General features: G+C 51.2%; 7 protein-coding genes across 7 annotated transcripts; 2 read left to right on the top strand and 5 right to left on the bottom strand.

Annotated features, from left to right (window-relative positions):
* Positions 1-89: 89 nt before the first annotated feature.
* BDV37DRAFT_294028 (uncharacterized protein) lies at positions 90-1,699 on the top strand (the record flags this gene model as incomplete). Its single annotated transcript, XM_032089557.1, has 1 exon — positions 90-1,699. The coding sequence occupies one exon, from the start codon at positions 90-92 to the stop codon at positions 1,470-1,472; it is 1,383 nt and encodes a 460-aa protein (XP_031941704.1). The 3' UTR covers positions 1,473-1,699.
* A 238-nt stretch (positions 1,700-1,937) lies between these two features.
* Positions 1,938-2,414, bottom strand: BDV37DRAFT_282933 (uncharacterized protein; the record flags this gene model as incomplete). The annotated part of the gene is made up of 1 exon (XM_032087173.1): positions 1,938-2,414. The coding sequence occupies one exon, from the start codon at positions 2,412-2,414 to the stop codon at positions 1,938-1,940; it is 477 nt and encodes a 158-aa protein (XP_031941703.1).
* A 1,192-nt stretch (positions 2,415-3,606) lies between these two features.
* BDV37DRAFT_282932 (class I SAM-dependent methyltransferase) lies at positions 3,607-4,612 on the bottom strand (the record flags this gene model as incomplete). The annotated part of the gene is made up of 4 exons (XM_032087172.1): positions 3,607-4,113; positions 4,162-4,308; positions 4,381-4,401; positions 4,451-4,612. 4 exons carry the CDS (start codon positions 4,610-4,612, stop codon positions 3,607-3,609), a joined length of 837 nt encoding a protein of 278 aa, XP_031941702.1.
* Positions 4,613-4,966: 354 nt separating this feature from the next.
* On the bottom strand, positions 4,967-6,416 carry BDV37DRAFT_282931 (S-adenosyl-L-methionine-dependent methyltransferase; the record flags this gene model as incomplete). Its single annotated transcript, XM_032087171.1, has 4 exons — positions 4,967-5,129; positions 5,192-5,544; positions 5,602-6,111; positions 6,168-6,416. The coding sequence occupies 4 exons, from the start codon at positions 6,414-6,416 to the stop codon at positions 4,967-4,969; spliced, it is 1,275 nt and encodes a 424-aa protein (XP_031941701.1).
* Positions 6,417-6,670: 254 nt separating this feature from the next.
* BDV37DRAFT_271465 (alpha-keto acid decarboxylase family protein) lies at positions 6,671-8,419 on the bottom strand (the record flags this gene model as incomplete). The annotated part of the gene is made up of 1 exon (XM_032084725.1): positions 6,671-8,419. The coding sequence occupies one exon, from the start codon at positions 8,417-8,419 to the stop codon at positions 6,671-6,673; it is 1,749 nt and encodes a 582-aa protein (XP_031941700.1).
* A 158-nt stretch (positions 8,420-8,577) lies between these two features.
* On the bottom strand, positions 8,578-9,660 carry BDV37DRAFT_271464 (zinc-binding alcohol dehydrogenase family protein; the record flags this gene model as incomplete). The annotated part of the gene is made up of 1 exon (XM_032084724.1): positions 8,578-9,660. The coding sequence occupies one exon, from the start codon at positions 9,658-9,660 to the stop codon at positions 8,578-8,580; it is 1,083 nt and encodes a 360-aa protein (XP_031941699.1).
* A 699-nt stretch (positions 9,661-10,359) lies between these two features.
* On the top strand, positions 10,360-11,618 carry BDV37DRAFT_282928 (uncharacterized protein; the record flags this gene model as incomplete). The annotated part of the gene is made up of 4 exons (XM_032087170.1): positions 10,360-10,516; positions 10,566-10,644; positions 10,702-10,979; positions 11,038-11,618. 4 exons carry the CDS (start codon positions 10,360-10,362, stop codon positions 11,616-11,618), a joined length of 1,095 nt encoding a protein of 364 aa, XP_031941698.1.
* Between the last annotated feature and the right edge of the window lie 19 nt (positions 11,619-11,637).

Raw genomic sequence — 11,637 nt, 5'->3', positions numbered from 1 at the left:
GGTTGTTGATCGCCGCCCCCACGGCACCTCAGAACACGCGTTTGCTTTGGAGTTTTCGACTTCCTTCCCTAACACGCTGATATATTATCATGGGACTAGGAAACCTGCCGCGAGAAATTTTGAGCCTCATCATAAGCCTGCTCATCGACAGAGCGGGCCCTCTCTTAGATGAGTGCGAGAATCTACAGCATATCTGTAACGCTCGCCTGGTGTGCCGGTTATGGAACACGCTGGCTACAGCGCATGTGTTCCACACCGTGAGGCTGGCGTATACCGACGGGGAATACCAATCCTGGAATGACATGCTTACCAGCGAAGTCGTTCGACAGGCCGTCCGTTGTGTTTATATCCGCTCTGCCCCGGCCGATGACCACCCACTCGGCATCTGGCACACGTATACAGACTGCGGTTACGACGGCCTCATCAGCGCGATAGGCCGCATCGCCGAACTGGACCGCATCAAGGCGCTACATCTACGGTTTTCTAGACACTGTGGTGGGGTTGAGACTGATGACCATCGTGACGAGGTCGTTGAAGATATCTCGACACGCCAGGAGATCCTCGAATTCGTCTTTAAGGCGATCCACAAGCGTTCAAGTAACAAAGCCGGCGCGCATCCTATCCGCTCCCTCACAGTTGAGAACCTCCAAAATGCCCCGTTACCCGACTTTACCTCCTCTGAGCTGTTCAGGGGCGTCACAAAGGACATCGACACTCTGCATCTCATGGTGGCGGAGGAGTATGATGAAGCCGGACCCGACTGGGACACGTATCGTATTGAGCGGCAGGTGTTTGAACCGTACCTACATCGCCAGTGGCTGGCTCCTCTGGCCGACCATCTGGTCTGCCTGACACTCTCCTTTCAGATTGGTTGGGGAACCATACCTGGTTATTTTGACGGCAGCGGCCTCCACTTTCCACGGCTGAAGACGCTGAACCTGGGCAACTTTGTCATCGGGCACCATGATCAGTTCGACTGGGTCTTGAACCAGTCCTCGCTGGTGTGCCTTCGCCTAGACAGGTGTTCTATCGTGTCTCACATAACCACGCACCAAACCAATCTTGAGGAATGGCATGTTCAGACTCATGACTGGCACGAGTATCCTATTGGCTCCTTTGGTATTGACGGCCCCTATGTTATCTACGGATTCTCCGGGACGTGGGAGGCCATATTTGATAATATTTGTACCCGTCTTCCTAACCTCAAGGACTTCTGTTTTCACTACGGCCAGGACCCGCTCTTCCCAGTCTGCCCCGAGATATTATCGGACCGTCTAACAAAGCAGAGATATACTGCATTCGATGACTTCTGGCATCAAGCGGATGAAGAATCTGGATTGCTGGATTTTGGCGATAGCGAATGGGGCCATCCTGACAAACGGTATGTGAATCGATCGAAAGAGACAGAGATGGGCGATGGCCGAGCACTGGACGCTCTGCTCCAGAAAATACGAGAGCGGCAGCAACATTAGACCCTTAAGTTGAATCAATACCTTGACAGAAATTGACGTCCAGTTAATGGTCGCCGGTATCTGGTCCCTAGTAATTTTTCTTTCCATGCTATTGAGGCTTTTGGCCCCAAATAGCCGACTGGGGCTATGTAATCCCGATCGTACTGGACGAGCATTTCCCATTGCCAGATAGGCTAGCTGCTTCACGAGCCATAAAATCTCAAGCAGCATACTGCCCTTCATTCCCGTTTGCTGGCTGGAATGAGGCCCTCTCGTTTACAACGTCACTAGTTGTATGACGGGTGATGGACATGTTCTGCGTAAAGAGAGTATAATCAATAGGGTAGCTCCCGAATAAGAGGACCCAATGTTTACGCAACCTATAGAACAATCAGTCTGTATAGGTCGTCAGATGCCTTTTTATATTATTTGTAGTGAGATTCTATTAGCTGCAACCCATACACAGTCCTTTGGCTCATAGACTATTCATTCTTGCATGAGCCTTGCAAGCTTCCCCTTCCATTCGTCCAAAGCTGCATTAGCCTTCGCCGTCTCCTCCTTCGCGGCTTTTAGATTCTCTGCTCGGGATTCGTTCAACTCCTTCAATGCCGTATTATCTTGACCAGCCTTGGCTTTCAGGCTTTGCAGCTCTCCATCCCAGACGCGCGGGTTGCCAATCTCTCTGCGCAGATCGATCAGATCCTGATCACGGATCTTGGTTATTTGCTGGTACCGCGAATTCTCCTCCTGCAATCGTTCTATTTGTCGTTTGAGTAAGGTAGCCGACTCAAGCTCCCGGTATATAAGTGACGGGGATGCCTCCACCTCACTGGAGAGCGTAGCGAATCGGGACTTGCGACCTCTAGGCGCTGGGGGATTTTGCTGGGGTGGATGAGAACTGTTCTCCGTAATCTGTGTCAGGGATGTTCTGCGGTCTTCTTCAGGATGCGGAACATAAGCCATTTGTACCGCCAGCCGGTCGCTTTCACCCAGTGTCGAACCCTATGAGCCCTATGAGTCAGTGCGGGCTCCCAAAGTCGATTAGCATCAGTGGAGGTGTGATTGACTATCCATGATCCAATCCGCATGGATGAATCCACAAATCAACGATTGGATTGAACCCCTCGTGGATCCATCCAAACCCAATCCACGACCAGTCTAGCTGTCCGCCTCTCTCCTAAGCTTCGAGACCAACCGAATATCACTCCAAAACGCAGGGCAGGCGTTTCAGCCACGCCAGATCCATGTGACCGAAAGCTCTTACCGTCTTTCCTACTTCTTAGTTCCTCGGCAAATCTACCAGCGCAGCTGTGGCCAGTGGCTGGAGCCACTCTTTCTTTCAGCCAGCCCACCGCGCCTCATATTAAGCGATCTGGCTGACCGCACACCTGGGTGGCTACCTCAGACTCAATCAATCTCATTGATAGTTTTTTTGGAGAAGTAGTATTCTTCGTTCTGCGTGCCTTCGCTGGGCAGAACAGCGTCCACTTTGCCGAAGCCGATAGATACTAGCGATGGCCAGTATTCAGCAATGCTGGCGGGGCCAAATATAATCTCGTCGTCGTTCTGCCAGGGAGTGAACTTAACCCGGGCGTAACAGCGACCTGCGATGAAGTAGGGTTGCGAGATGCCTTGGTGGTTGAAAGCTGCGTCAACCATATCTGAAGATGAAGACGAACTCTGAATGTGTGAATAGAGTAAAGACCTTGAACACTTAGTAACCAAATATAAACTAGGTTTAGCGTGATGAGAAAAGATAGAGTGAAGGCGTGTCGCTTCATATTAGGATTTAACTATGTATCGGCCTAAAGTTCCTAATGGCAGCCTTGGGAGAGGAACGGCATACGTCGGTAGGTTGACTCAGAGATCGCAAAAGATATCATTACTATGTACTGAGCGAGTATGTTGCAGAGCGCCAAACTGACCACGGCTTAGCCAGTTGAAATCTAATAACTTAGATAACTAGATGGACTTAACGGTAACAGCTAGAAAAATCCTCTACAAGTGCGGCTCTGATGGCCACCCAGGAGATCGAAAGTAGGGTTGAATGATATTAGTGCTACAAATGGTACAGGAGACCGGTTAAAAAGGGAAGCTAATAGAAGTATCATTATCCTGCCCTTCTGCGGTCATGTAGTAGACCATATGAGCCTATTTACTGTAATCGCACAACAAATGAGAGAACATGCAACTCCGGGCTGCGAACGGCAGGCAAACTCGGGTGTTCAAATCTCTCCCACACCTGCATGCTGAAAGCTACACCGGTCACCTCGCGGACGTGATCCCAAAGCGCTTTCCAGCTGGACGCATTATGATGAAAGGGTAGTATTGCTCCGACGGCGGAGAACTTGTTTGGATCCTGGTGACCAATATTTTGCCCGATGATCAACGAGTCCGGGCGCGCACAAAGCAAAGCCAGGGCCTGTTTGGCGATGAGCACCTGCTGATCCCAGTTAAACAGGTGGAAGAGAAAGGAGGCGTGGACGATGTTGATGGAGCCTGAGAGCTGGGAGATTGCTAGGGGTTCATCGGCGAGGATGTCAGCGGTGATAAAATGGGATTTAAGTGTGTTGCGGTCTTTGAAGAGGTCGTAACCGAGATCTATAAACTCGGGACGAAGGTCAACCCCGTAAAGGGTCTCAGAACGGGCACCACGATAGGTCTAACCCTGGTTAGCAATATCAGTCAGTGCTTGGAGGAAGGGACGTACAAGTAGACGTAGTTCCTGTCCAAAACCGCATCCCAGATCGAGCAGCTTTTGACCTTGTCTGGTTCTGCATAAAACCTCGTCGTAACAGGGGATGGTGGGAAGACTGAAATTGATGAACAGACATTTGCCAATACATGGGTACGGAAACTTGGCCAGTGGACGAGGTGAGATTACTATTCATCCCGATACATGGTAGCATATGGGAATAAGTGTACGTACGACGGCAAATGCGCGATCTCTCTGTTGGATTCAATCAGTGGAATCCAGCTTTGGCGGTATCAGAACGTACCGCTTCCTTCACGGCTTCGGTTACTCCCTCTGGTGGGATCTTGCTGTAATCCTCCAGAAGGGCCCTCATGGGATCCATGACGACGATGGGATCCGTTGAAAGTCCCCTCCGGGGATCAAACCCGCGAATGACGGCGGCCTCGAGCTCTGTAGTCACAGGCATTATGTACCACGAGTTTAACAGAATTCAGAGGTGATGAGGTTTGGGGGAAGTGTTCTACAATCCAGTAGTGTGCGGTATGTTAGTCCTCTCCATGCCGCGCCGGGGAGTGCGAGAGTTTTAAGTACTACCGTCTTAATTAACGTGTGACACGTGTCATACAGAATACCGCCTATGATGATACGATCAGACTGAGAGATTTCTATTTCGAACTTCATTTACAAAGGGCTGGCAAATGTATTCCTGTCTGTCCAAAGCTGCGTGGCAGAAGAAATCGATCGAGTAAAGAAACCATCAATTAATCAGATATAGCGGAGCAGAGACAGCATGAAAGATCTTCAATAGTCTATCCAACAATTACTGAGATAGCGATAGCTCAAGAGTCGAGAGCCCGATTCCAATAGGGCTATGTATGTTGAGGACCTGTAACGGCAGATTTGCCTGTTCAAACAACTCCTGGAACTGGGCCAGTGTGCGCTCCTTACCGTTAAACGTAGCCCACATCTGCATATCAGCCGCCCTGCCCATAGTTCTGGGTTAGTTTCTCATGCCCATTTTTCAGATTGACTGGTAGTGACACACCGTGGAAACCGCCCAGAGAAAGTACCAACAGTTCCGATTTCGGGCAAAATCTTCTCGCACATGATCAGACGATCATCTGGTTTCATTGCTAAGCAAATCGCCCGTAGGATATGGGCTGCATACTTGTCGCTCCAGTCATGTAGAATGGAGCGTAGGAGGTATACTACTTTCCCGTGGCGGATGGATTGGGGCTGGAAGAGATCATGGTGCTCGAACTGGATACGCTGGCTGAGTTCGGTTGGAAGTGACTCCTGTGCATGCTCACATGCCTCCTGAGTGTCCTGGATTATGAATCTCAAGGTGGGGTGTTTCTTTGCGAGCCCAACGCTGAGATGGCCCTGGAATCCGCCTATCTGGGGACCGGTGAGCTCCAATTCCCATTTGCTGTCAGCTATCTCAACAAAACGTACCTCGACAACAACAGCCTCTCCAATCCCACCCCAGTCGAATTCACCCGCCGAACCAGCCACCTTACTGAAGTTTGCAGAGAGATAGGCACGCCCCTTGCTGAAGCGCTCCTGCAGGCCTTTATCGGCGCGCATATGCTCCCAGAAATTTAGCTCGGTCCCGCACGCAATGTTGAAGCCTGTCTCTGTGGGCTCTTCGCTGCACCCCCATTTCAGGAGAGCATCTGTGATATGCGCACTCCACACCAGTGCATTATCGAAACAAATGCCCACGAAACTGTTGAAGTTCTCATCGGTGGCCATCATATGCGAGAGACGGGTGTGGGCCACGACCCCGGGCGACGGCTGACAGAAGATTCTGCGGCCCATCAAGGCGCCGATCGCGCGTTCGACCAGCGTGCGATCCAGTCCTACCTTTTCGGCAATTTCCGCATATGTGGCGGTCCCGTTGATAGGCACTGCGTGTGCAAATCTGTAGTTATATGCAATGCGGACCGCCGACGATGTGTGGAACTGGTATACGCACGGTGTAAGTATGCCCTTCAACACGTTGAGTCTGCGGTACCTACCTCGGAGCACAGTGAGATGACAGATTGCCGGGGACACATGCATAATTGTAGGAGTGTGGACGCTGCCTCCATGAGGGCGATCCGGGACTTGTGAAAGGGGGCATTTTCGGGTGCCATTGGAGGAAGGCCCTCTCCCTGGCCTGTGAAGGAGAGATCACCATATTTCTTCTCCTGTAGAAATTGGCTCATTTGCGCGGCTGAGTCGGAGACGGTCCGGGCTAGCTCTACGAGATCTGGAGGCGGAGACATGATGTAGAGTGAGATGTGTTAAATTTCTGGAAGGGCAGAATCAGGCATAGAGAAAAGTAACATCCTTCGGGTAGAACAGTATACTACTTATATCCCTGACCATGTCTGCACTACGCTAGACTAATTTACCTGGACTCTTCTCTCCTAAATGTCTGGCCACTGTGAACCACCTGCCGGTGAACACGTACTAGCTAATTATGGGGATCATGATTGGGAGGTTCTGCAGGAAACACAGGCAACCCGCGAAGTCTCGATTACTTCCCCGGACTGCCGAGATCCTGTCGGTTCTGCTTTGGATGTAGCGCAATAAACTCCTTCAACAGGCAGGGTGCATCCTTCATGCCCATCTGGACTTCCACCAAGGTCAATCCACGACCTTTGTTCAGCTGATCAGATGCCAATACGCTATCTAACTCAGACCACTGAGCGACTCTGAATGTCGCGACAGGGAAGTCCGGGTCCTTTTGCGGAGCCCCGAAGAACCCGGCCACCGCAGTGTAATCCCACGGCTGGATCGAGTTGTACACCGCATCCATTCCGTGGATGATTCGCTCGATGGTATATCCCTGATTATTAATAACGAATACAACAACATGAAGGCGGTGCCGGATAATATCGCTCAAAGCCTGAACGGTCATTTGGAAACTACCATCTCCTTCAAACACTATCGTACGGGGAATGGGCAGCTGTTTGCCTTCCTTTGTCTCTTGCTGCGCCGTAGCGACGCCTGTGGAGGCGCCCAGCATATGACCTGTTGACATCCAGATTCCCGACTTGATCAATATGGCTCCCCGGGGGAGCATGAAGTCCTCCGACCCGGACCAGGGTGTCCCTGCGTCGACCATTATGATGTCGGTACTCCTGAAATGCATGGAAATGTGGGACCAGAACCGCAAGTGCGTTATTGATTCTGCTACATTCGAGGGTTTGGCGACTGGTTGCCTTGACGGCACCGTGAGACTGGGCGCCAGGGGGGATAGTTGGGATGATGGCAGGGTCAAGATAAGCTTTCGGAGCACCGACTGGATATCCAAACCCCGATGCTCAGTCCCAAATATTGAGACACGGGTGTGGTCTAGCTCAATGGTGCATTGGGCCCGAGTGAGGCTAGTGAATGCGTATGTATTACAATCGGACTTGAGAGGCCCGATGTGGATGACAAGATCGCATGATTGGATCCATGTGTGCAAGGACGTGTTCCCAGCCGACCCAGTGTAAACGCCATGGAAGTGTGGGTATGTCTCATCCACAGTCGATTGCCCAAAAGGGGTGGTGGCCGTCGGATAGCCGGTGAGGCGCAGTAAGGTATTCACTTCTTTGCGGATACCATAGCGGTGTGCAAAGCCATCGACAACGATGAAGGGCTTCTTACTGGTCTGAAGGCGGCAGGTGATTTCGTCAACTACCATCCGCTCCATCACCGGGTCATTGGGTGGTGGTCGACAATCGAGTGCGTGACGTAGCGGTGAGGCAGGGACTTGCAGATGGATGACATCAAACGGCAGTTCTATATAGACTGGCCGGGATTGTCGAATACACTGCTGCAGAGTTGCGTCAATAAGGGCTGTAGCGGCGGCGAGATCTCGTAGATTGGCTTGGGCGCAGGTGAAGTGGCGATACACGTCAGCCATGACTCTAAAGTTTCCGTCGCCCAGTGTGTGATGAATAACATGCCGGTGATCCTGAGCATGTGTGGACGGCGTTCCGACAATGTGAACAACTGGGACCTTTTCCGCATAGGACCCTGCGATGGCAGCCACTGCGGATAGCTCCCCGACCCCAAAGACGGTGAACAGGGCCGCAAGACCCTTGACACGCGCATACCCATCAGCAGCATAACCGGCGGTGAGCTCACTTGCAGTTCCCATCCACTTTAGGCCCGAAGGATCGACGTAATCCAACGCGGGGAGACTGAAGTCTCCAGGGACGCCGAATATACTGCGAACTCCGAGCTGATAGAGCCTGGTGAACAAGTAGCCGCTTACACTCACCGTATCTGCCATGGCTCCTCGACTTCTTGCTTCTGGGCGAAAGGACGGCAAGGTAAACTGGTCTGCGACATAGTAGGTCCTCAGATGCCGTTGCCTACCGGCGCACTCTTTATAGCTGTCCATACGCATTGGATGTATCAAGTCGGAATCCGTAGAAACTTGTAGATTCACTAGCAGGTTGAGGTGTCTATTACGCAAGGAGTCTCGGAGACATTATACACCAGTTTCTGACCACTAACAGCGTCCATCCTCATCCGATCCAATCCCTCACAAACACCAGCCAGCCCATTAGCACCAACCAGTAGCGGATGTGGCTTCAGTCTCTTCTTATCTAGAAGGCCTTCAACAAATGCAATATGCTCCTCCATGATGGCACGACTTTGAGGGTTTGCAGGTAGCTGTTTCGGCCCAAAACTAAAGGGCTCTCCAATCACAGTGTAGGTGAGAACGCTGCTGGATCTCACATCTTCCCGGGGGACCTGAGCAGGCCGTAAACTCACGTAGCTGCCCCCTTCAGTGGACAGCGCTTCGCTGCAGAACCGGGCCGTAGCCTCCACAGCAATAGTATCAAGAATGAGCTTGAGACTATTGTTGGTAAATGTGCGGATTTGAGCCGCCGCGGCAGGATCATTGTAATCGAATACAGCGTCCGCTCCCCGATCTCGTACCAAGTGAAAATTCCGCGGAGAGCATGTCGTAATGACCTGGTAGCCGGACAGTTTGGCAAACTGGATTGCAATTGTCCCGCTGGCCGTCGATCCCCCGTAGATCAGCACTGGCTCAATGTGCGAAATAGGGGTCGCTGGACGTGCCATGTGCAAACCCTGGTACAGCCCCAGAAGGGATGTACCCACAGCAACTCCCAGGGTACAGGCTTCCTGGAAGCTCAAATGATCGGGGATATGGAACTGGATGTCTCCTTTCACCACGATGTATTCTGCGAAGGTTCCGTCCTCCGGCTGGCCGGCATTGCACCCATGAGCAACACCGGCAATTCGATCGCCTTTCTTCCACGGCTTTTTGACGTCCTTGCCGACTTCTATCACGGTCCCCGCGTAGTCACATCCTACTAGCAGGGATGGCGGCGAGAGAAAGTCAATGTGCCTCCAGTCTGTCGGGTTTAGAGCAACGGATACCACACGGACAAGGAGGTAGTCATCGCGCAGGGCAGGAATCGCCCTGTCCGTTACTAGGGCGGCTTTTTTGGGGCCATTGGTAACGAGAGCTTTCTGATACGTAGGTATGCTAGACATCGTGACGTGATGGTATTCTGTTGCTCTTCTGACGAGCGGAGGAGATGTGAACGATAAAGAGAGGTTCAAGGTAGTCGCACCTTAAAGGCTTGCAAGGTGGTAACGCCGCAACCATTTGTCCAATTCGACCCCGTCCTTATTAGCGGCCATGCAAATGTTCTGCCCAACACTACTCCGAAACCCACTGTGCTCATCTGCCAATTGTTCGACCTTGAGGATTCACAGGTCTCTCAGCCTGGAGGGTCACTGACCATGCACTGAGGGGGCGGTCAAAAGCCAAAAAGTCCAGTTTCTTTTTCTTAGTGACTGCATCCAACAGAGTTCTCCCATCTGCAGTATCGTATCCTGCATATGCCTCATCGTATGCATGACCCTTGAAGTAAAGTCTTACGCCTGAACTATTGAATCCTCCCTTCCTTCACCGCAAGAAAACCCCCACCAAAAAAAAAAGAACCCCCCCAAATACTGAAGGTAGTAATGCCTACGCTGACTATCCATGTCTCTCTATTTTCTTTTCGAAAAAGGGGTAAGAAAGAAGGAAAAAAAAAAAAAAAAAAAAAAAAAAAAAAAAAAAAAAAAAAAAAAAAAAAAAAAAAAAAAAAAAAAAAAAAAAAAAAAAAAAAAAACAAAGAAACCCCCAAAATTCAAACTGCTTACAGGCCTTGCTGGCCGTGCACGGATTTTCACTCTCATCTTGCAATGGCAAACCCTAACCGTGAGGGAGAGTTCCTGCTCGTCGTCCTACGGAGACCCCTTTCCGGCAGTTGCAAACAAAAGATTGTAGAGAGCTTTCCCTCACTCAAGGTTAAACACCACATTATAGGGGAGGGGGAGTGCGACGATTCCGTCACTCAAGGTTTGCATCTGATGGCCCCTGACGAAACGGCTGATTAACACATGCATAGCTGTCACCAGAGCCGTACTACACAGAGTCACAATATTGATGACCGACCAGTATCTTCCAAACCCAGATGATGTAGCACGGTGACTCTACCCGCCAGATACTATCATAAGGTCTTGCATGTCCTGACAGCTCTCTAGCCTGCATTTGGTCCATGTCGCCCGGTCAGGAGTCGGTGATCTCATCGATCATCCCCTGCTGCACCGCGGTTCAGTCACGATAACAACTAGCTCAGGCATCCACGGGCCTCCCATCGCTGAGTGGGTCGCCATGACATGGTTAGTAATCTCAAGGAAATTCCTCCAGCAGAAGGAAGACCAAATGCGCCATCGCTGGAGTCAGGAAAGTGCCAGGGGATGCTTTGACCATGTCAACAAGCGAGTTGGCATTATCGGGTACGGAGGAGTTGGTAGACAGGGTACAGCGATATCATTTTCTTGCCTAGTAGAGAAGGAATTCAACTGACAACGACGTAGTCGCTCGCGTCGCCAGTGCGCTTGGTATGGACGTTTGCGTTTTGACAGCCTCAGCCCGCCCTAACCCTGCTTCGCGACAGCATCGGGGGTACTGCATTCCTGGTACCGGGGATCCGGATGGCACGATTCCAAGCACATGGCACCACGGAGCCGGTAAAATTGCGTTGCATGGTTTCCTCTCCCTTGGTCTGCACCATCTTGTTATATCTGTGCCCCTGACGGAGAGAACACACGCTCTTATCGGAGAAGAAGAGCTGACTCTCCTCTCGCGCCATGCACCACCGGGCCCGAAACCATATATTACCAACATTTCACGTGGCCAGATTATTGACCAGGAGGCAATGGTTCACGCCCTGGAGTCGGGTCAGATATCTGGAGCGTCTCTAGATGTCGTGTATCCCGAGCCGTTGCCATCCGACCACAAGTTATGGGAGCTGCCGAATGTTTATATCAGTCCCCATGCTAGCTCGTACGGAGTAGAATATTTACAGAGGACCACGGATGTTTTGCATGAAAATATTGTTCGATTATCACACGGTGAGTTGTTAATTAACGTGTTTGATCGGGATAAAGGGTATTAGGGGACATTGGTGGTCTTGA

This window comes from Aspergillus pseudonomiae (assembly GCF_009193645.1).
Source record: "Aspergillus pseudonomiae strain CBS 119388 unplaced genomic scaffold BDV37scaffold_31, whole genome shotgun sequence".
Classification (NCBI taxonomy): Eukaryota; Fungi; Ascomycota; class Eurotiomycetes; order Eurotiales; family Aspergillaceae; genus Aspergillus; species Aspergillus pseudonomiae.
This window is presented reverse-complemented; position numbering and strand designations above follow the sequence as displayed.